This window comes from Microtus pennsylvanicus, chromosome 2, assembly GCF_037038515.1.
Source record: "Microtus pennsylvanicus isolate mMicPen1 chromosome 2, mMicPen1.hap1, whole genome shotgun sequence".
Taxonomy (NCBI): Eukaryota; Metazoa; Chordata; class Mammalia; order Rodentia; family Cricetidae; genus Microtus; species Microtus pennsylvanicus.
The window spans coordinates 3,503,039-3,525,460 of record NC_134580.1 but is presented as its reverse complement, the minus strand read 5'-3'; the positions used below and the strand labels follow the sequence as shown (position 1 = coordinate 3,525,460).

General features: G+C 51.9%; 1 protein-coding gene across 1 annotated transcript in view; it reads left to right on the top strand.

Moving 5' to 3' along the window:
* Positions 1-1,450: 1,450 nt before the first annotated feature.
* LOC142845240 (maestro heat-like repeat family member 5) overlaps positions 1,451-22,422 on the top strand; it is a 32,830-nt gene continuing 11,858 nt past the window's right edge. Inside the window, exons 1-19 of the mRNA XM_075963980.1 lie at positions 1,451-1,505; positions 3,029-3,177; positions 3,868-3,960; positions 4,167-4,283; positions 4,502-4,621; positions 5,762-5,884; positions 5,977-6,053; positions 6,590-6,725; positions 10,453-10,548; positions 11,417-11,521; positions 16,350-16,485; positions 16,632-16,726; positions 17,942-18,088; positions 18,538-18,692; positions 19,610-19,754; positions 20,960-21,144; positions 21,351-21,488; positions 21,666-21,777; positions 21,959-22,102. Coding sequence (XP_075820095.1) covers positions 1,451-1,505; positions 3,029-3,177; positions 3,868-3,960; positions 4,167-4,283; positions 4,502-4,621; positions 5,762-5,884; positions 5,977-6,053; positions 6,590-6,725; positions 10,453-10,548; positions 11,417-11,521; positions 16,350-16,485; positions 16,632-16,726; positions 17,942-18,088; positions 18,538-18,692; positions 19,610-19,754; positions 20,960-21,144; positions 21,351-21,488; positions 21,666-21,777; positions 21,959-22,102 — 2,328 coding nt within the window. The remainder of the gene's footprint in view (positions 1,506-3,028; positions 3,178-3,867; positions 3,961-4,166; positions 4,284-4,501; positions 4,622-5,761; positions 5,885-5,976; positions 6,054-6,589; positions 6,726-10,452; positions 10,549-11,416; positions 11,522-16,349; positions 16,486-16,631; positions 16,727-17,941; positions 18,089-18,537; positions 18,693-19,609; positions 19,755-20,959; positions 21,145-21,350; positions 21,489-21,665; positions 21,778-21,958; positions 22,103-22,422) is intronic.

The following is a 22,422-nucleotide window of genomic DNA, read 5'->3' as shown; positions in this document are numbered from 1 at the left end:
CCCCAACTTGGCAAGACTGAGCAGATGGGAAATTTGCTCAGGGATCTTAGGAGATATCCCGAGTATGGGTGAATCTGTAGCCAACATCCAAGATCAGGTGCTCTGAACTGTAGGCCTCCAGGTGGCCTTGGTGATACATAGGGTCCCCAGATTCCTGCACCATTTTAATATGTCCAAGGAGAACCTCTGAAACCTATGTGTGGGTAGCATGGCTCACCCATGGACAAGGGGCTGAAACCAAGTTCAGAAGATGCCAGAAAAAAGGATTTTCAGGGTGAAGGTGGCAGGGTAGCTTTGGAGTCACCACCACACCCCATGTTAAGTAGCTGTATTAGTCACTGTTCTATTGGTGTGAAGAGATACCACGACCAAGGCAATTCTTATAAAAGAAAGCATTTGATTGGGGACGAGCTTACAGTTTCACATCATCATGGCAAGAAGCATGGTAGGCGAGCGTGGTGCCACCAGGCAGGTTCACTCTGGAGCAACAACTAAGAGCTTCATCCTGGTCTGTAGACAGAAAGAGAGGAAGGCACTGGGCCTGGTGTGAACACTGCCTGTGTCACACTTCCTCCAACAAGGCCACATCTCCTAATCCTTTTCAAATAGTGTCCCGCCCTGATGACAAAGCACTCAAATATATGAACCTGTGGGGAACATTTTTATTCAAACTGCCACCGCAGATGAACAAGAAAGACTGGGCCAAGGCCCTTTGGATGTCACACAGCCTACAGGACCAACTGTGGTGTCTCTGGAGTGAAAGGGGAGGGGATGAGAAGGCTTGGGGTGGTTGAGAGACCCTGTGGCCATGCTCTGTCACCAGGTAGGTAAAAAACATCTATATTCTGTTTTTGCCAGGTGCTGTCCTCCAAAGAACCTCTGGACCCATTTTGGCTATGGTTGGTGATGACTCCTCTCAGTCCCCACAGAGATCCACCCCCTCAGCCTACAGAAAGCCCAACCGCTCATTGCCCAAGCAGGAGCAAGAGCTGGAGCTTAGTGAGTGGGTGCACAGCAAGTGGGGTTTACAGAGTGGGCACACTGCTGAGAGCTTCCAAGAGCCCTTGGGATGATCGGGGAACCGAGAAAAGGTGCTCACATCTATACAGTGTATGGATTGGGGTTCACTCAGACTCTGACTTCCTAGAGTAGGGCACTGAGCCGACAGGACCTTGGACAGAGCCCACTCATCCCTATATCACCATCCCCCAGGAAGGACAGCTGGAATGTAACCACTATTCCTATATCCAAGAAGTCAGGTGGGGCAGACTATGTACCATTGCCACCCAGCTGAGCAGGGACCTCACAGCTTCTCTTGTGTCATCCTTGGTGCTCTGAGAACATGAGGGATAGCCTGGATCATCCAGACTGCTAAGAAACGTCTGGGCTTACTCGGGGTCAGTGCCTGGCAGGTAGATAGCTTTTACTGCATGACCAAATGTGTGCAAACATGAACGATGGCTTTCAGAGGGTTGTGCAGTGTCTTGGCTACCAGCTCAGGATTGGTGAGTGATGCCCTCAGACACCAACAGCAGGCTCCTTTCCGTGGGAACTGTTATGGGCCAAGGCTGAAGCTCATGTGAGGACCCTGTACACCAATACTGGTACCAGATCTATCAGGCATGGTTTGCAAAGGTTGAGTGACAAGAACCCTGTGAAGCAGCCCATGTGTGAGACTCAGTTGGACTTCTGGTTTTGCAGCCATTTAGAACTTTGTCTGTATAGCATGGTTGTAAAAACATTAGACAATGGAGAAATTACATACAATCATCATAAAACCTCTGGGGTTTCCCTGATGGCGAGGAAGGGACTCTCTACACGTGTGTATGCTAGTTTCTCATGGCAATGACAGAATACCTGGTATACGCCGAGAAGGAAAGATGCTTTGGGGCTGTCTGAGAGTATCTGGTGCATAGTGGGCTGCTTCTGCGTCCTAACAGCATGGGGAAAGGGCCAGATAGGCAGAGCTTCTCACCAGATGGTGTGAGGCAGAGGCCGGGAAACAGGAGGGGATAAAGAAGACCCCCTCCAGGGGCTTCCCAGGGACATACGTGCTCTATATTGGCCTCAAACCCCAATAACATTTTTAACTTATGACCACATCAATGGTAGATGAAGCCAGTGAGTGGGTCAGAGCTCTCATGACTTTGCCATCTCTGTGGACCAAGACTTTAGCCCATGAGCCTTTTGGGGGAAACACATAGAAACCCTAACAATGTGGCTCTAGACAGGCCTTCCTATTTGCTCTTGGTTTTTCAGAGAAGACTCACTCCCCAGCCACATGTCTGTAGGATGCACTGTCTTCCTTCACATATTCTTGTCTCTGTCTCACGAGAAGACAGCAAAGTCCAGTCCCTGGGAACGCCTTTCCTCTCCACTGATAGTGAGTGTGGCTCCTTTGGATGTGTTTATGGCAGTGGGAGCCCTGACTGGCTGGCTAGGAAGAAGCTTCCTAGGGTCCACATGGCTCCTGCCACAGATTCAGCCATCTCCTTTCCAGCTCTTCTCAGTGTGGTGGATGGCCAGGCCCCAGGAAGTCTGTGCCTGCTCGCCGTGGAAGTTTCTGCTCTGTGGAGTTCTGCTTAGGCTTGTAGATGACAAACCCCTTAGTGGCCTATGGGTGCTTACCTATAGCCTTGTGGTTTAAATAAGAGGAATACCAGCTGTTGTGATACTGAGACTAGGCAGGAGCCGCATCAATATATTGCTTCAAATGATCAGCAGTTGTGATCATAGTCCTGACCCCAGTATGGTCTCTGTTCCCTAGTCAACTGGCTGAACACTGATTCTGCTCTGAGCTAGCCACCAAGCCTCCTTGATGTGTCTGTGTTGGTAGAGGCAAGTGTGCCTCCATGGTCTGTCTTTCCAGTGTGCCAAGCAGGAACCTGGCAGGGCAGGTGCTGGGTGGGCCTGGGCTCTCTACCAGATTCCCTCTCCTCACCCAGCTCAGGAACGTTATTGGGTCTTAGATGTTGGGGGACTGGTGGGTGGGGCTGGTACTGATCCCCTGCTTCTGGGATCTCCACAGATTATTTGGATTTGGGGATCTTGGGAGAGTACTCGAATTTCCACCCATCCTGGGAGAATGTGGCAGTCAGTAAGATCAAGAACATGATGGTCACAGAGCAGGGCCTGGCACTGGACACCATCTGCCATTTCCTAGAGGAGCACAGCCAGGTAAGATCAGAGAGACTGATGCTTCCCACTGGGCGGGAGATTCACGGGGCCTGGGAGGAAGTGAAGGCACCGTCCAGGATCTTTCCCCAGCCATCACATTGAACTCATCAACCACCTTAGGACTCCCACGGTCTTGGCCATCCCTGAAGCTCCTAACATTCTATGGGAATGTGCTGGAGGATTTCAGAGAGTCAGAGTGGATGTTTTACTTCCCACACACTGGTGGGAAGGCAGGGTCCACCCAGGGTCTCCTCCTCTACCAGGGATGGCCATTGTTTACAGAGGGAGGCAACCTAAGCACTCACAGCTGGTCATGACTGGGAACTTAAACATGGAGAGGGAAAAGCATTTGGTCAGAACAGGATGGGCAAAGGCCCAGGGGTCAACATTGAGGCATAGTCAGCAAGGAGCATGCCCAGATGCCCATGGGACTGTCTGTGTCTGCTAGAAACATCAGCCTCTGTCCTAAGGGTCTCAGGGAACTACTGCAGAGGTGGTCATGGGCAGATTTACTCAGGATTAAAACTCTCATACCTGGAGGGATTTCCCATTTCCTTTTCTCTCACCCATCTGAAAGCAAGCTGCCCTCCCCCCACTCAGGGTCTTGGGAAGGCTACAGCTGTCTTGTGGGCTCTAGAATCTGTCTTGCCCTGGTGGTTGGGAAGGGTCTGAGTGACAGTCTGCCCACAGCTCTGGGAAAAGCAGAAGACGCCACCCAGGGATTCCTCTATGCAGAAGCTCCTAGAATTTCTCAGCCTGGACCCCAAGCAAACTGCTGATAAGGTCAGTGCCCCATGAGAAGCTCTAGGCTCTTTTAGCCCCCTGGAAATGCTTCAGGAAGGTGTTCCTCCCCTGCTTTGTCCCACACAGCAGGAGGAGAAAGGGCTCCCTCTTGGGGAAGGAGTAGTTCTGACCACACAGCCCTGCCATGCTCAAATGGGTGGATTTCTTAGCAGCATTAGCAGACTCTCCACCCTGTCCTACTCCAGGCCTTGCTCTTCCATCTCTATGGGCTGATCCTGCGTGAGTGCCCCAGCATGGAGCAGGTTCAGTGCCACCTGGCCAGCCTCCTGGAGCTGTCCCACCAGCACTCCAGCTACCGAGAGGTGGGTCAGAGTCCTCGGGTTATTGCCTGTGCCTCCCTCGTGCCCCATTCACCATCACTAGGGCCTTGCACGGCTCTCACTGCGTGGCACACTTTGCCAGCTTGCCACCAGTCCAGCCCCCCGGGAGGCAGCCTTGATAGAAGGACAGGCCCCAGAGAGCTGGACAAGGACCTGTCCTGTCACTTGTCAGCTCCCTCACAGGGTCCTCTGGTACACAGGGAATTGCGCTGGCTGTGGGCCTGGCCTCCACCAAACACTTGCAGGAGGTATGGGCCCTGCTGGAGCACCTGGGCCGCACCAAGTTCCTGCGTTCAGCCGCTGTGTCCCCAGACAGCCAGGTAGGGAGGCCCTGAGTGCTACAGCATGTTGAACACAGCAGCAGTGGACAAGAGGGTGCCAACCTCCATGTGCCCATTGATGACACTACACCAGGGTTCCTGCCTGACCCCTTAGAGCTGGTGTCGGGGACACAGGATAGTTGAAGTACCTGCTCTGTGCCCATGCTTCATAGGAGACCCTTCCTCAGGGCCTCAGCATGGAGACAATTAAGCTAAGGATTTTGGGCCAGGGGACCTCCAGTACTTTGAGAGCTATGCCAGGTCTGGGCCTCAAGTTGTCGCTTGCCTTGGGCCCAGTAGATACACTGAGCAGCTCTACTTTCCTGGCCAATTCCAACCCCAGTAGCTCAAAGAAGAAAGCTTGCCTGGGGAACCAGCTAGTGGGGCTTCCTAGACAGGAGGGCTAGTGGCAACTCTAGGCACGGTCCTTTGGAGGAGGCATACTCGGGGCCTCTACCCGAAGTCAGTATAGAGGCTACAGCTTTCTCATTGGCAGGAGGGGGGTGGGGGGTGGGAGGGCTTAGAGCCTGGATCCCCTCAGCCTAGCTCTCACTCACCCACAGCTGTCAGACAACAACCTTCGATGGAAATGGGTCAGCAGCACCTCCCTGCTGTGCTATGGGCAGATAGCCAAACATATCAAGGAGCAGATCCTGCCCTGGGTGGACAACATCGCCTCGAGGATGGTGTACTACTTCTCCTGTGGTCCTTGCGTGAGGCCCTCCCCACCCCTCCATTGAAGGGCAGGCTGGACAGAGCCACCTGGGTTAACTTGCCAGTCACTGAGGGAGTACTCGCAGGACAGCCCTAGGGTCTTGGGAACAGATCCCACTCAGGGTCTGCTCTCTGCACTCCTGGGTCCAGGGCTCTGGTACAGGTGGCTGGGATAAGGCTGTCTGTCCAGGGTAGTGAGGCTGGCCTAGAGAGAAGGGAGCCCTGTACTTAGCTTCCTTGACTGGCAGAGGGGTTGTCTTTGTGAGTAAGGTTGCTGTGTTCTGTGTGCATGAAGTGTGCTTTGTGTGTTGTGTGTGTGACGCACACACTGCTGGTCCCCCTGGTCAAGGTGGCTGCTTGGGTTATGTGACAGGATTTTAGGGAAGTGTCCCCTGACCTGACCTTTGGCCCATCTGGGGGGGACAGGATGAGATTCTGAAGTCAAGCTTCCTGTCTGCGGCCATCCTGCTCACTAGATCGCTTCGCGAAGAGTATGGCTCCCAGAGGTACAAGTTCACGCAGATTCCAGAGCTCATCCAGTGCCTCCTGGTAAGAGACCCTGGGGTCACCGTGGGTCCTCCTAAGGACCAGGGTGGCCAGCTAAAGGCTGCTGCCACACTTGCCCCTCCTCTGCCCTCCAGGACATCCTCAAAGATGAGCCCAACTTCCTGACCACCTTCTTCAGGCAGAAGGTCATCCTGGTTGTCATAGGCCTAAGGTAGCTCTCCTAGGGCACTGGAAGACAGGCAAGGTCCTGAGTCTGGTGGCATCAGAACGTGTGGGGCTGGGGCCCAAGGCACCACCAGAATATTGGCTGTGTTGAGGCTCTTCCTGTTCTGCCTAAAAGGCTCTCTGCCTGTTCTAAGTTTGCTTTCTTTCATGACCAGGATAGATTGCTAATACTGGCAAAATCTAAACCCTGCCCACAGCCACACACTGAACCACAGTCCTGAGCACAGACTGGGCCCTAGCCCAGGTCATACATGAAGCCTAGCTTTTCACCCTTGGACCCGGATCTTACTCTATGATCTGACCTGACATATCCATAGCTTTGACTCTGACCCTGAAAATGTCTAGATTTCCCCCAAGCCAGTGAGTTAGAACAGCTCACCATAGCCCCTATTGTGTTGACCTTTCTTATTCCACTGAGCCAAGACATTGTCTACTTTCATATTCTAGTTGTGCTGGTATGCCCCTGCTGGGAGTCCCTTGGGCCAGTCTCACACCCCAACCCAACACTTTGTTTTCTTGCAGTAACCTGCGACCCGGACTCAAACCCCTGCTCAAGTCCCAGATCCTGCAGACTTGCCTGCACAGTGTGTACAGGCTTCCCGCTACTGAGCACCTACAGAGTGATTCGCCTTCATCGAAACAAGCTCCAGATGTCATGGTGATGCTCTAGGATTGGCGTGTCTCTCTCCCAGGGGTGTGGGTTCCTGGTGTTAGGCCAGGGGTTAGTTTTGTCTGGTAATTGGCAGAAAGAGGAGCTCTGTCTGGGCTTAGAACCATCTTGCCTAGAGCACAGGCTCACTTCAACCTTAGAATGGCCGGGACCTTGAAGGTTTTCTGCGCAAACGAGACCCTGGTCTCAGTGCTGCTCTGGCGGCATTCTCTGAAGCGAGCCTTCCTGTACCTTGTACTCATTGACTTCGAGGAAGCTGACAGATGCCTCAAAGCGCTGGACACATCCTGGCCCTTGGCTGTGCGGCTACCCAGCTATCTCAGGCTATCTTGCCGCAGACCCAGGCTCCAGGGGAGTTGAGGCGGGGACAAGGCTGGCTGTCACTCACATGCCTCTGATCACTCATGCTGGCACTCAGCACACAACTAGGTCCTGCCCCATTCCAGGACCTAAGTGAGTACCAAGGCCATATCCAAAGCAGGAAAGGCCAGTTCCATCCACCAGAAGTGAAGGGAGGATACAGTGTTGCTGGGGTTGCCTGCTCCGGGAAGAGGTCATCTGGCTGGCATGGCTCTGAGGGTAGCTACGTTCTGTTCAGCAGAAAGAGCAAGGCAAGAAACAAAGCCTTCCACGCTTTGTTTCCTGGCCCTGGATCCAGGTTAGCCAGCAAGGCCAGGCAGGCACAGGGAGCTGACCTGTGGTCTGCGCTAGGCTCCCAGGGCACATATGAGGCACTGCCTTGTGGATGGTCAGAACCATGCCAGGAGAGCCCAGGGAGCTGGGGAAGACAGATGAGTCCCAAGGGAAACTGACCTCCACGTGGTCACAAGGGAGGCAGCAGCCATTCCTGTGTGGGGTTCAACTGGGACCATCTGCCACTGCACCAACTGACTTCCCGCAGTTGGCCATAGTTTTGATCCATTGTCACCTTCATGAGGTCACCGGGATGAGGAATTTGGCATGTGCTTAACTTTGGTGAAACATCTGTTCAGCTCTCACAGCTACCTTTGAAATGGGCCACTATGTAGGTTTTTAAAACTACTTTTTATTTGTGTATGTGTCTGTCTATGTCTGTGTTTCAGTGTGTGTCTCTCTATGTGTGTGTGCCTGTGTGAGCCTATATGTGTCTGTGTGTGTGTGTTTCTGTCTATATGTCTGTCTGTGTCTCTGTGTATGTTTCTGTGTGTGTGTCTGCGTGAGCCTGTGTGTGTATGTGTGTCTATGTGAGTACATGTATGTATATGTCTATGTGTGTGTATGTGAACCTGTGTGTGTATATGTGAGTAAGTGTATATATGTGTCTATGTGTGTCTGTATGTGTGTGCATGTGAGCCTGTGTGTGTCTGTCTGTGTGCTGTGGTGCACATGTGGAGATCAGAGGGGAACTTGTGGAAATTGTTTCTCTCTTTCCACCACGTGGGTCCTAGGAATCTAACTCAAATGCCCAGGTTTGACAGCAAGGGCATGGCAAGGGCCTCTATGCCCCTGAGCCATCTTGCCAGCCTTACTAGGCAGTGTTAAAGCTCCTCTTATACTTGGGATGTGAATTTATAGTCTGCATTTGAAAATCTGTTCTCTCGGTTGGGACTTTCTCAAAATCTTTGTTGTTGACTTCTGAAGACAGTTGTTACTGCTTAGAAAATTCCTACTGTTTTTTTTTTTTATTTATTTTTTGGTTTTTTGAGACAGGGTTTCTCTGTAGATTTGGAGTATGTCTTGGAACTATCTCTTGTAGTCCAGGGTGACCTCGAACTCACAGAGATCCGCTTGCCTCTGTCTCCCGAGTGCTGGGATTAAAGGTGTGCACCACCACCACCCAGCTGTTTTGTTTTGTTTTGTTTTTGGCTTGTGCTATGGGTAGGATGTCTAGGGAGTTTGCTTGACCAGGGACCACAAAGATTGCTTAAGTTTTCTGCTGGAAGTTCTGCATTTTGAGGGTTCAGCGTTGTATCTTGTGGGGGCAGTTGAAAAGAAGTACCATAGCTGTGAAGAACAGTATGCTGCTACCCACAGCTCTGGAGGCTGCAAGAACAAGGTTTGAATGTCAGACGTCCCCCACAAACCCATGTGTCTGAATACTTATTCTCCAGCTGGTGATATTGGAGTCTGGGGCCTAGATGGAGAAAGTGGGTCACTGTGGTGAGCCTGGCCCTGCTTCGAGCCTGAGTGTTCTCTTTGCTCTGAGTCATACGAGAAGTGTGCAGCAAGCTCCTGCCACCATAGCCCAAGCAGGCATGGTCACCATGCTTTCCCAAGATGCCTTGCCACTGTGATGCACTGTATGGGCTGAGCTGTGAGCCAACACAAACCTTGAAGTTGCTCCTGTTGAGTGTTTGGGTACCACAACACAGTAAGTGATGCTGGGGCTCATCAGTGGAAGTGGGGCCTGGGAGAGACCCAGCTCTATGCTGCTGCCCTCAGAGACCTGAAGAATTCCTTGCAGGGACATGTACTCAGGGAAAGCCAAGATTCAAGGCTTTGTGCGGAAAAGAATTTTAGGATGGTCCAGTTTGGAGCAGAGTTGGATTTTATTGGGAAGGCAGTTTAACATAGACTCAGCATGGGGTTGATAGAAGTAGAGGCACCCAAAGAAAGGATAAGACACACCCACGTGTGAAGAAGTCAGGATTAAATATCTTAGCCCTGGACACACAAGCTCCACCCACAGGGTTGCTAAGAGCCCTTCCTCCATGCCCTCCTTTTAGTAAATAAGATTCTAAGGTGCTTCCTGAAGTGGTTAGGACAGCAGCCTGTTAGGGTGAGATCATAGGTTGCTAGGGCCACACAAGGTGACCAAACTGTATCCTTCACTGGAAATGGAGTCTCTTTTCTTGCTTCTGAGATTCCTAGATAAGTGTAAGTTTGTATTTGGGAAAGGAGGAAGGCCATCCTCAGGTCAGCTCAGCCTTAAGTGTTCATTGCCATTTTAGCAGTCTTATTTGAAATATCTCCACATAAGAGTATCACCTCTGCGTCAGAAGCTCTCTCAGTGGATGGTGTGAACTGGGAGGAATTCTTGACTCCTTGCTTGGGTCTTCTGGTGTGTTTGCATTTACACTTTCTGGTCTTATTTCCATTTGAAACCATCCTTCACTTGGAGACGAGATTATCATCTCAAGATTCTTTTCATCTAGAACCATTTCCTCTCTCCTTTAGTCTTTATAAATATGTGGGGAAAAAAGTCAGGTAGCGATGTCTCACTTCCTTAATCCCAGCACTCAGGAGGCAGAGGCAGGCAGATCTCGAGTCTGAGGCCAGCCTGGTCTATAAATCAAGTTCCAGGGCTACACAGAAAAACCCCATTTTGAAAAAACAACCAACCAACCAACAAACAAACAAGTGTTTAATTTGTAACTGCTAAGTTGTCAGTGGCTGAGACATTACCCAAAAGTCCTTCTTTGGGGAAACAGCAGGTCAGCAGGAAAGACGTCAGAGCGGCAGACTACCTCAGTGGCTGCAGGAGAGGGGTGGGCAGAGCTGGAAAAGACATACTTGAGCAGCTAGAGGAACCTGTTTTCTCACACCACAGCTCCTCTAGGGAAAGTCTGGAGGCAGAATGCACTATCCCAGCTGCTGCCAATGGCATGATCGGCCTCACATGCCAGAGTTGGGCCCAAGGAAGCAGATACCTTGCAGCCCTCATGGAGGAGCTGGGGAGACCATGAGGTGACCTGGCTATGTGATGCCAGCTGTCCCTGTCCCTTGCCCTTGCCAGGTGCTGTACAAGAAGACAATGCGTGCCCTGGACCTGCTCCTCCAGAACTTCATCTCTGAGAACCCGAGCATGGATGAGGTCTGCTTCCTCCTTGAGGTGAGGCCTGTAAACCAGCAAAGTAGGGATTCCAGCCCCAGCCCTAGCTCCAGCCTGAGCTGCTAGAGAGAGTGTGGAGGTGGATGTGTGTGTGTGCACATTCATGCCCACACATGTAATAACTAGGTAAAGATTGAACCCAGGCCCTTATTTATACACAGACATTCAACATTCTAGATAAGTGTTCTACACTGAGCCTTACCCCCAACCCTGTGACAGGCTTAGATAAGTGTTCTACACTGAGCCTTATCCCCAACCCTGTGACAGGCTTTATGAGAAGTGGAGGGAAATTGGAAGAAATGGGCATATATGTGTTTCCTGTCTCTACAATGTGGTGCCCCTCACCACCCTAGGACTGTCACCAAGAAGACCATCAGCTTTCTAGACCTCCAGAGTCATGCACCACTGTAGACCTCTTTGTAAAGTAGTCTGCTTTGGGTGCTTTTTATAGAATGAAAAGTGGGTGAACATAATCTACAGTGGGCTGGACTGAAACATGAGCCACAGTTGGGGCTCCAGAATCAGAAAACTCTCGAGGACAGAGCCCTTAACCTTGACAGCATTGGAGTTGAGCTGAGTTGAAGGATGCCCTGCTGGTGTCTACCATCGGATTGTTGGGTTAGTCTTAGAACAATTGTCCTGGCTGTGTAAGAATAAGACTGTCGCTTGGGTTTTCCATATGTCTCAGATGGTCCAAACCTATAAGGCACCCCAGGAATGAAGAAGTAGATTGATGGACAGGCAATGAGGCTAATGGCCTGGCTGGGTGGCTGTCGCCCTTCTCAGTGGCCCAACTCTGGGCTGATGTTGAGCTGGATGTGATGGGCTCGGTGGTGCAGGTTCTCACGCGCTCCCCTATTCTTCCCAGCACACAGAGTACTGGTTGATATCTGACAAGAGCCATGAGCGCAGCCGGGCTGTCCAGTCCATCCTCCTGCTTCTGCAGTATGTGGTAGACTCTTTGAAGCTCGCCGTGAGTTCCCTACACTCCAAAGTCTTGGGGAGCTCCTGATGGTGGGAATGGAGATTAGCATCCAGGTGGAGTCTTGCCATAGGCACTCTCTGAGCCCTCAGGCTGGGCGATGTGGTACAGTTTAGCAGGTTTGCCCGAGGAAATCCCCAAGCCAAGACTACAACCAAGAGAGGGCAGAGACTGAAGGAGTAGGGAGGGGGAGGGGAATAGCCTGGATCTGGACAGGGAAGCTGCAGTGTGGAGGACCCATGCCTCAGACAAGCCTAGAATCAGCTGATCTGAGGGCTGGGAATGGAGCAGCTGAGAGAAAGAGAGTCACCCCATTTCTGTGTTCTCGAGCTCCAGCTACTTCACATGGAGGCATCAGGCTTGGATGGGAAGGACTGAGAGAAACCAAATTCCTTAGGTAGTGAGCCTGGGCCACCACCCCACAGCTCAGGAACAATGTAAGCAGGCTTCCCACAGGCCAGGTGTGATCACCCTAACCCTCAGAAAAGAAGTAGGAGGATTGTCTGGGGTCGGCATAAGCTACATTGTGAGACCCTGTCAGGAAGGAGAGGGGAGAGGAAGAGGAAGGGAGGGGGGAAATACAAGCTGAGAACTTCCTGGTCTCTAGAAGAAGACAGACCCTCTTCCTAAAGGAAGGGCAGGCAGATGGCCTGGCCAGCATTCAGAAGGCAGTAGCTACAAATACAACATGGATCCCATGGGCTGGGTCTGTATGTAGACCACTTGCCTAGTGTGCACCAAGTCCTAGGTTGGATCCCCAGCACTACATCAAACAGGTGTGACGGTGCATGCTGTAATCCCAGAATTTGGGAGGTGGAGGCAGGAAGATCAGAGCTTCAAGGTCATCCTTGGCCACATACTCTGACTCTAATGAGCTTGAGGCCAGCCTGGGCCATAGGAGACCCCACCTGAAAAACAAAAATTGACAAACGGACCTCATCAAAATGAGGCACTTTTGTGCACCCTGACACAGGACACAGATGGACAAGAAATGGGTCCGGAAAATGTGACAGCTGTAACTCAGTGAAAAGGCAACCGGCCCTTGAAATGGGCAACAGGAGAGACATTGCAGAAGCCATGAGAACAAGTGTGTCCTCACATAACTGGTCATAAAGGACATGCAAATAAGCCACGGGGAGGTGCCACCACCCACCACTGGAAGCGCAAAATTAAAGGCTGGGAACAGCAAGTGTTGGCCAAGGTGTGGAGCCCCGGAAATGTCTCACAGAGCCCGTGGGAGCGTAGGATGTTAAAACTGCCTGGCAGAACTTCCGGCAGTTTCTTTGAAAGTTAAACACATACTTATCCCCTAAGCACACAGGTCTGATCCTAGGAATTTACCCAAGAGGAGTGAACATTTATATATGAAAAGATTTATGCAAGAATACTTATATGCTTTTGTTCATACTGGAGTCAAGCTGGAAGTCCTGCAGATGCCCAGCAATAAGAATAGGCAAGCAATGTGTGGCGATATTGACCACAGGGGTGGGCCACCAGGATTCAGCAGAGAAGAGGACCCATGAGAAGAGTGAGGATTGGCAGGCAGGACCGGCTGTGAGGCTTCTCCAGGAAACATGATGAGAAGTTTCTCACAGATGCACAGGGACTAGGGAGGGTGCTGGGTGGTGTGTTGGGATGTGGAAATCAACAGAGATGTTGGCACGTGAGGCCTGCCGGAGGGAATTATGTTTTTATCTTGATACTGGATTCTCTCCGGAATCAGTCAGAGCTTGAGAAACTGGATGTCTCCTTTGTCATTCACGCACACCTGCTGTGTGTCATCCACACAGCGAAGCAGTGAGAGGCCCTGACCAGAAGCCACTGCCTGATGCTGGACTTCCTGGCATCCAAAACTGCAAGCTAAATAAACTTCTTTCTCAGTCACCCAGCCTCAGGCACAGCAGCCGAAAGAGGATGCAGATACAACAATCTATTGAAATTTCCGAAGCTATCGCATTTTGTACTTAATGTTTGTGACCTCTCTGTAACTGTAATTGTAAATAAAAATGACCATAAAACTGGTAAGAGTTCTGTAGTTTGGTTTTTGCAGTAATATTGGTTTGAAATTTTATTCTGTGCTACTGCACAGAATATCCTGAAATTTTTTTCAGAAATTTACAAATGCCAGAAGGTATGGAGGTCCTGGGAGCTGGGGGTCTCCCGTGAAGGGATGAGGACCTCCATTGTAGAGTAACAGCAGGTGGCCCTGTTCTAGAGCGGGAGTGCTGGACACTTGATTCTCTGAATCCGCGTGGATTTAGATATGTATCTATTTCGGCATTCCTCGAGCTCTGTGTGGTGTGCATGTAAGGTATGTGTCTTGGGGTGTATGCATGAGAGGTGTGCACATATTAGTGTGATTGTATGTTAGATGTGTGAGTGGTGTGTGTGTGTGAGTAGGGTTATGTATGCGAAAAATGTGTGTGTGAAGATTGTTGAATGTGAGGAGTGTTGGATGTGTGAGGAGAGCTGTGTGTGTGTCTGTGTGTGTGTCTGTGTGTGTGAGGAGAGCTGTGTGTGTGTGTCTGTGAGGAGAGCTGTGTGTGTCTGTGTGTCTGTGTGTGTGAGGAGAGCTGTGGGTGTGTGTGTGTCTGTGTGTGTGAGGAGAGCTGTGGGTGTGTGTGTCTGTGTGTGTGAGGAGAGCTCTCTCTGTGAGGAAAGCTCTCTCTGTGAGGAGTGCTCTCTCTGCGAGGAGTGCTCTATGTATTTATAGATATGGGAGGAGTGTTCTGTGTAGAGAGTGTCATGTGGACGAGGAGTGTCGTGTGGATGAGGAGTGTCATGTGTTAAGTATGACTGTACTGGGACAACTGGTGAAGTCTGGATATGGAGGAGACAATGACACTGACGTTGGATAGGATTTTGGTGGTTGTGGCTGTCACACTGTGCATTTGTCACATTTGTCCTCCTAATGAAACACACAATGGAGTGTTTGAGGTCAAATGCCAGTGTTTCCTGTCAGAAGAAGGGAGGAGACCGGAAGGGACTGAGCAGAACAGTGTAGCTAAGGGGAGGCAGTGGCTAGAGGACGCAGGACTTCTGAGCTGTTCTTCCCTATGTTTGAAGTAGAATCAATGCTAATGCTACAATGCTGAAATGAAAGGGCCGTGAAGGTCCTCACAGAGCAGTTAGATGCAACCAAGGTTTAACATGGGCAAGGGCTTCATGGGAAACTGTGTGCGTTGGGCCTTGCAAAGCTGGCTTTGGGGATCCAGGCTGGGGCTGGAGGGGCAGTGAGGTGACACCTGTTACCAAATGAAGTGGCTGCTGAGTCTGCAACGGGATATGTCCTTCCAGGTAGGGTGGGCTGGCCAGGTGTGTGATGGCCACCACACACTCCGGCCACCATGCTGGTCTGGGTGTCGGGATCTGGCAGGGAGCTAAGAGGCTCATCCTGGAGACTTCAGAAACAGCATCCGCCATGGGCTTCACAGAGCGACAGATTCATGAATGATGCAAAATGTCCTAAGCCGACAGAGAATGAGCAGGGTGCTCCCGGCTGCTGCACTCTGAGAGGGCAGCAGTGTCGCCCACACAGGAAGAAAGAGCCTCTGCAGATCAGGGCTGTCCCCACCCCAAGCCCCTGTCCCCATCCTTCATTCCTCATCAGGTCACTTTCCAACCCCACAGACCCACTGGAGAACGGCTCAGCTTGGGGGTGGCTTTTGTTCAGGTCCAACCTACTTGGGCACAGGAGACTCCAACCATGTGACCCTCCAGATCTCAGAGGCCAGAAATTCAGAGGAGCCTGCGAACACCCTCCCTGTCATCTCTGTGAGGATTTCAGGAGGCGTCTGCCATTCCTCTCTGTACTGCTTTGCATCTGGTAAAAGGAACTGAGGAAATGAGACACAGTGTGCACCTGTGTTCAGGACTTTAGAGGAACGACTGCTAAAGGGGAAAATATAATGCTAAAAGATATGTGGTAACCACAAGAAAGAGTTGGAAGAACATTTAGAACTGCAAGCAAAACAGATCTGAAATGAAAAGGCACTGGGTCCATTAACCAGCAGCTCAGCCACCACAGAAGAAATAAGAATCGGAACCAGGACAAAGGAACCTGCCGAGACCAAAGGGAAAAGAGGGAAGCCCGGTGGGTTAGAACAATTGTGGAGTGGAAGTAGAATCCCAGGAGAAGTGAGACGATCAGGGCAGAGTGGGTGGCACCACCACCCTGGAAACTGCTCAAATTGGCTGAAAAAAATATGTACCTTCAGATAAGAATACTAAGGAATCCCAAGCAGGACAGGCACAAAGGAAAACACACGGGAACACACCACGGTCCAAATTATTGAAGACCAGGGAAAGACAGGAAACTCCTAAAACATCCAAGAGAGACAAACGATGCACACATACCAGCCTATGTGGGTATACATGGACACACACATGCACACATAAACGCACAAGCATGTCTGCACACATAGGCATACACACATTTAAAGAGTTATGCATGCATGTACACACAGGCACACATACATGACCATACCATCATGCAGTTACATATGAACACCCACTGGCATGCCTACACGCATACATACACGCATGCATACAAGCATGCAGTCACATATTCCTATCAACAGGCACACCTGTACAAACATGCTTGAAGGAAGTAATAGGCATGCCCAGCTTCTTATTGTTAAAAAACAGAAATTTCGTTTTCCAGTGAGCAGACAGGTCAGAGAGGTTCTCATGGGTGGGACAGGAGTCTCTCTCAAAGCCCAGCCAGTGCATCTCCCACAGATGCTGAGAGCAGAAAAGGAAGGACAAAGTGACATAAGGAAGCTAGGCCTGGCTTTGCTCACTGCCCCACTCTCCCCAGAAAGAGGCCGTGCCGTCCACGCTGGGCCACCAGCTAGGTCTCCTGACTCTGCTGTGGCGGGATAAAGACGAGATCACACAACAGCATTCCTACCGCTGTGTCTTCCTCCTCATGCAGCTCGTGTTCCAGCAGAAAGGTGAGCTGAGCAGGGTTGGGGAAGGGGAGACTCTGAGGGGCTCTGGGTAGGCTTTCCTTTGGCCTCATTGTGAGCTGGGAAAGTGGGGAAGGAGAAAAGAGGCTGCCTCCAGGCCCAGCAGCCCTCCCGAACCCAACCATACACAGGGAAGTTGGTGGAATTCGCACAGTGGAGCAAGATGAAGCAATTTGAAATCAGCGAGTCTAGAGAGTGGGAGGTGAAGCTCTACCACGTGGTGAAGGTGAGGTTGTCAGACTGGGCCTGGGCCTCTCCATTCCTGTCCTGAACAGATGGGGCCAAAGGGTCCCAGGGACCTGAGCAGCCAAGCATGCAGGTTGGGCAGAACCAGAATGGGATGGACTTCTGCTCTTTCTAGGAAAACTGTCCGTCTTTGTACCTCATCTTCCAGCCTCAGCTCGGATAGGGCCTTTGAACCCACGGGCCAGAGGTTCTCACTTGTGTACCTCCCTCTGGGGTCAAGGGCAGCCAGCAATCTTGCTCTTCGGGGGACACTCTGTTGTTAGCACTACCCCTTCATCCTAGGTAAGCTTGAGGGACACTTCTCCCTCTGACCCTTGCTGTGTTCTTCTTAAGCTTGGCCTGCCTGTTACATCAGATGGGGAAGAGGAGGCAGGGTTTGTTTTCAAGCTCCAGGACTAGTTAGGAGGCCCTGGGTAGGTCATCCCATCTTCCCGAGCCTCTGTTTTCTTACCTTCCAAGTGAGGGTCCAGCTTCTGAGGCAGGCTGGGTCAGAAGCATCTCATATCTCCTGGGCCATGGATTAGGCAAAGTCTATTGTCCTAGTGGCCCCTCCTAAAAGACAGTGGATGGCAATTCAGGTCCCACCATTCAGGGGAAGTAGGAGAAGAAAATAAGGTAGGGATTAGAGGGGCTGGAGAGATGGCTCAGTGGTTAAGGGCACTGGCTCTTCTTCCAAAGGTCCTGAATTTGATTTCCAGCAGCCACATGGTGACTCACACCATCTGTCATGAGATCTGGCCCCCTCCTCTGGCCTGCAGGCAGACATACAAGCAGAACATTACATATGTGATAAATAAATCTTTTAAAAAAAGATTTTAAAAAATAGATTGGGGCTAGAGTTGGGCGGGAGTTAGTGTTGTTCTGACCCAGCAGGACCTTGGTGCAGTGACTCTTTGCAAGACTGTTTCCTACCTTAGGGAAAGTCTTCAGAGAAGAGGCAGCTGGGTACTTATGGCTGCAACTCTTACAGTCACCCAGCCTTGGCCCCAATTTGGGGGAACTACAGGTCATAGCAGCCTGGGGCAGGGGCTGAATGGACACTTTGGGACTCTGCAAGCCTGTGTTCATAACACTTACATGACTGGACACACAACCTTCATTCCCTCTCTCGTAAGAGCCTAGCTCGCTGCCTGACCTGAGCCAGTGCTGGCCAGAGATTCCATGCACCCCCACTCCTGACCTTGGCTCTACACAGACCTTCAAGAACTTGACAGTGGCACAGCACACACAGCTGATTCTTACCCTGGTGCACAGTCTGGGCAGCTGGAACTACCTCCGCTGCGACCTTGCTGCCCAGCTCCTACTGATGATCTGTGAGGAACCCGGTTTACAGCAGGAACAGGTGAGGCAGGGTGGACGTGGCTCCTTTCAGACTATGTGTACCTGCCCATGTGAGCATGTGCCATTTACATTCATCCACACGTAGTCACAGAGACAATGCGCAATCAGCCTAGCAGCCTATGAGTGGGATTCCAATGTACTCCTGGCCAGTTACCTTTGTCCAGAAGATTCCTGGCCCCCCTTCTGCTGCCTCATAGATGGCCTGTGGGAGAGGGCACATTTAACTCTCCTCCAGTTCGGCTTGGCCAACTAAACTGAAGATTCACCCTTGGGGACTGCCAGGCCCCCTCCACTTGGGTGCTCTTACTGGTTAACAGCAGCGCTCCTCTTGGCTTGTTCACCCTACCTCCCTTAAGAAAGAGATGCAGCCTGGGAGATGAGCCATAAAGCCAAGTCCTCTCAGGAACTCAGAGGGCCTTGCCTTGTCTGAATCTGTGTTCTGCCCTGCAGGTGGCTGAGATCTTGCAAGGCCTGTTCCAGGAACTGCCAAACATCAGCTCTCAGAGTGTTCAGCAGACCATAAGTAAGGTCACCATGACTCTGGGGACCCAGCATATTCAGGAGGTGGTGGAGGTGGTCTTGTCCCTATGTCACCCCTCAGATAGGTAGGTCTTCCCTTGGCCCAGGGCACTACAGTGTAGGCATCACCCAAGCCTGTGGTAACCCTCCTACCCAGTTCACAGTTGTTTACTGAACACACTAGGCAGGGAAAGGCTCTTAACAGTTCTGTCTTCTTCCTGACTCCGGACTGTGGCCATAGGGGCTCTGAAAGTGTCTGGGTATTAAACAGGGCTCCAGCGGTCCCAGGAGGGCCATTGGCATAGACACCATTTCAGACTCACAGTCACCAGAGGTTAGTCTACAAGCAGAGCCACAGACCAGTCAGAGGCTGTGAAAATACAGTTACACTGCTCCACGCATCCACGGGTGCCCTGTGACCACAGAGTCCCAGTGAGTCCTGATTCCAGCTGCCACACTAGATACCAGTGGCAGTCTCTTGATAACAAAGCCTTACTAATTTGGAACCTGGCTGTGGGCTCATGGCAGCAGCATAGCCATAGCCAGTCAGTCTTTAGGTGGCTGACCATGTACTAAGCACCTCATGAATATATGTATATAGTTGGCAATGTGGGAGGTGGCAGGGACAGTGGCCAATCCATCTCAGAGCACACAGCCCTTGACAGAGGCAAGTGCCACTGAGGACTCATGAGCTTTGCCTGAAGTGGTTTCTGGCTCTGCTGCTCCCCTCTTCTCTTTAAACTGTCTGAGGGGCTTGCCCCTACTTCCCAAGAGAAAAGACAGACTGGAGAGCAGCCATTTGCTTCGGGGTCCTGGAGGGAGGGACTGCAAGGCTGGGGCTCATGCAGATGTCTAACGAAGCATCACAGATGGCGGATCTCGGGGTCCCTCACCTGCTGCTCCTAAGGGGCTCACTTTTTCACATCCTGCTAATGGTCAGCACTTGTGGGAGGCCTCTCTGTGGTGCTGTTCCCAGTAGTGGCCTAGACCTCGTCTCAAGCAGGTGGATTCTACTGCTGTGGAAGGCTCTGGCTACCAACTACTACTTAGCTCGTGATGTTATAACCCTGCTCTATGTAAAGTTGAAACTGCGGCCACCCAGGAGGTTCCTCCACTCCACATATCAGGACCGTCTGGTCTCCCTGATGGTGAGCAGAACCCTTTGCTTTGCCACCAGCATGGTCCCCTCAGGTTCAGTAGTGGTATCCAGGGCCTCAGAGGGATCCCACGAGGACACTGGACTTCCTCCAAGAGCCCCACCATCAAGCCTTTACCATGGTTTGTGGTCATTTGTGAAGTTAGACAATGCATTGCACCTGCTCATGAACCTCCCACCCTGCATGCATGGCCCTGCTAAGTGTCTGGGGTATCCACTGATGGACTAGCCGCCTGGCTGCAGACACCTGCTACTATCAGCACTTGTTTCTCCATGGGGATGCCCCATCATAGACCATAACAGAACTAAAAATCCCATGAGCTCTCAGCAAGTGGTTCCTAGACACATTGGAAAGTAGGAGAGAAAGTCTTGGTTATCCTGGCAAGACCCAGAGATACAGTGACCATGCACTGGGCCATGATTGGCTGCGAGAGCAAGAATAGTGAAGGAAGATGGAAGAAGAGGATCCAGGGAAGGCAGAGGGATCCCTGAGCAGACAGCACAGCCGGGGTGGGAGGTGAAGATTGCCGGCACTGATTGGGGGCCTAAGCTAGCACCTGAACTCCCCCAGGCTTTGTGAGGGCATGACTTAGCAGTGACCCACTTCATCTCTGGCCCCTGAAAAGAGACCTTTCAGTTCAAGGGAAGACCAAGTGGGGTAGTGGACATGCTACCATAGGACTGACTAGAAGATGGTTTAGGGAACGAGCCAGGGGACTCGATGGTCAACCCGAAAGCCCCTCCTCTCCACAAACCCAACCCCAAAGAAATAGGGTTGGAAGGATCCAGCCACAAGAAACTCAGGGTTAGGAACAAAAAGACAACGGGACAGGAGAGTCTGAGAGTCAAGGAGGGTCTGAGAAGGATCTCCCAGCAGGGTGGGCACTTGGAGAGATCTGGCTCACCAGAAGGTGGAGCCAAGCCAAGAACAGCATGATCAGCAGTGTAGAAGTCAGACATTCTTGGGGTCTCAGCACAGCCAGGAGGTCAGGGCCCAGCCACAGAGACTGAAATGGGGCCTGATTCAGTCTCAGGACTACCACAAGGACCTTCGGGGCTTTATCCAGAGGAGCTTCATGATGAGCCCCAGGGGGCCAGATGAAGGCAGTGAGGCCTGGACTAGAGTGACTTTGTAGCTGCTGTCCCCACTCTTCCACTCAGGGGTCCCCCTCCGGGCTTTGCTGTCATCCACTGCAGGCACTGGGCACCATTTATGAGCTTCTCTACACCCCGGAGTACAGGGACACGGTCCGCTGGGCTTTCGCAGGGATCCTTCTGGGCCTCCTCACAGAACTCTACTACCTGCTGGAGGTGGGCCTGGTGGAGGGTATCTTTGACTACAAGGAAGACAATCTAGCCTCTAAGCCCCTGGGGCCCTGCAGGTGAGCCAAGATGGCTACTGTCCCCTCCTTGAACCCACTGAGCTATGCTGATTCTGGGGCACCCAAGCAGGACAGGATTTTGGGTGGAGGTAGGGTAGGGGTGGGTCAGAGGACCCAACCTGGCCAGGGGGGAGACTCCTGAGCAAAGGGAGCCAGGTAGATGCAGCTGACAGGGTTCAGGCACTGTCTTGTTCCTCCCTGCCCAGGACCTGCCTGGAAGCCCTCAAGGGCCTCTTTTGGACCAACGAGTACTGGGAAGTGTTTGCTGATGTCAAGCTGATCCAGGGCTGGGAGCTTTTTGCACATTTGGAAACCTTCCCAAAGGGAGTGACCCTTTTGGCCAGGTGAGCCCCTCAGCTTGGGCACCCTTTGCCTGGGAGGGGCAGAGTGGTCACCAGCGCAGCCCATGCTCCCTGCTCTGGACCCTGCACTCCAGACTCAGCAGTCTGGCCGCCAGCTCTGAGTTCTGACTGGAGAATGGAGCCCTCTGGGACTGTATGTGTCCCTCTTGCGTGTGACAGGGCCATGGTTCACTATAACTGCGAGGTCAAGGCTGTCTTGGGGCAGGCTCTCATCTCCCTGAAGAGCACTGAGGAGCGCGACAACATCGTGGCCATCTGCATCATCACCGAGGTCAGCCTTTCCCCAGCCACCCCAGTGAACATTCCTTCCAGGTCTCTGATAGAAATGTGTACATCTGTCTCATGTTTCAGGTGTGCTTGCTGTTGGGGGTCTCTTTGTCGTGGTGTGGGGTCGACTGATTCCTTGGCAGTTGTGGTTAACAAGTGGACTGATGGAGCCAATCCCTGCCCAGTTTCTCAACAGCTCAGATGTCTGCCAGAACGTGTCTCGGAAGGCCATGGACCACTCCCTGAACCTGGGCCTTTCCAGCCGCAACCACACAGTGCGAGTTCTGAGCTTGAAGGGGCTAGGCAGCACCCTGATGCATCCTTGCAAGGTGAGGGGCAGGAGTTTGAGAGAGGTGCCCTCTGCCATTCCAGAAGGTTATAGAGAGGACTGGGCACAGAGGAAGTGTGTGGTGTTTGCAAGGGGTGGTAGAGAGAGAGCCGATCAAGCCCAGTTGGCCCTGCTAAATTGCCTCAGATGGGGCTCCTAACTGGCTCTTTATCTCCTCCTAGCTAGGAGTCCCTCATATGATAACCTGTCACATACCCAACACATTACCCTTGTCAGCCTCCCAGAGCAGGGCTGTTCTGACATATCTCTCATAACAGGGCTGGGATGCGGCTGCAGAGCTGGCCTATGCCAAAAAAATGG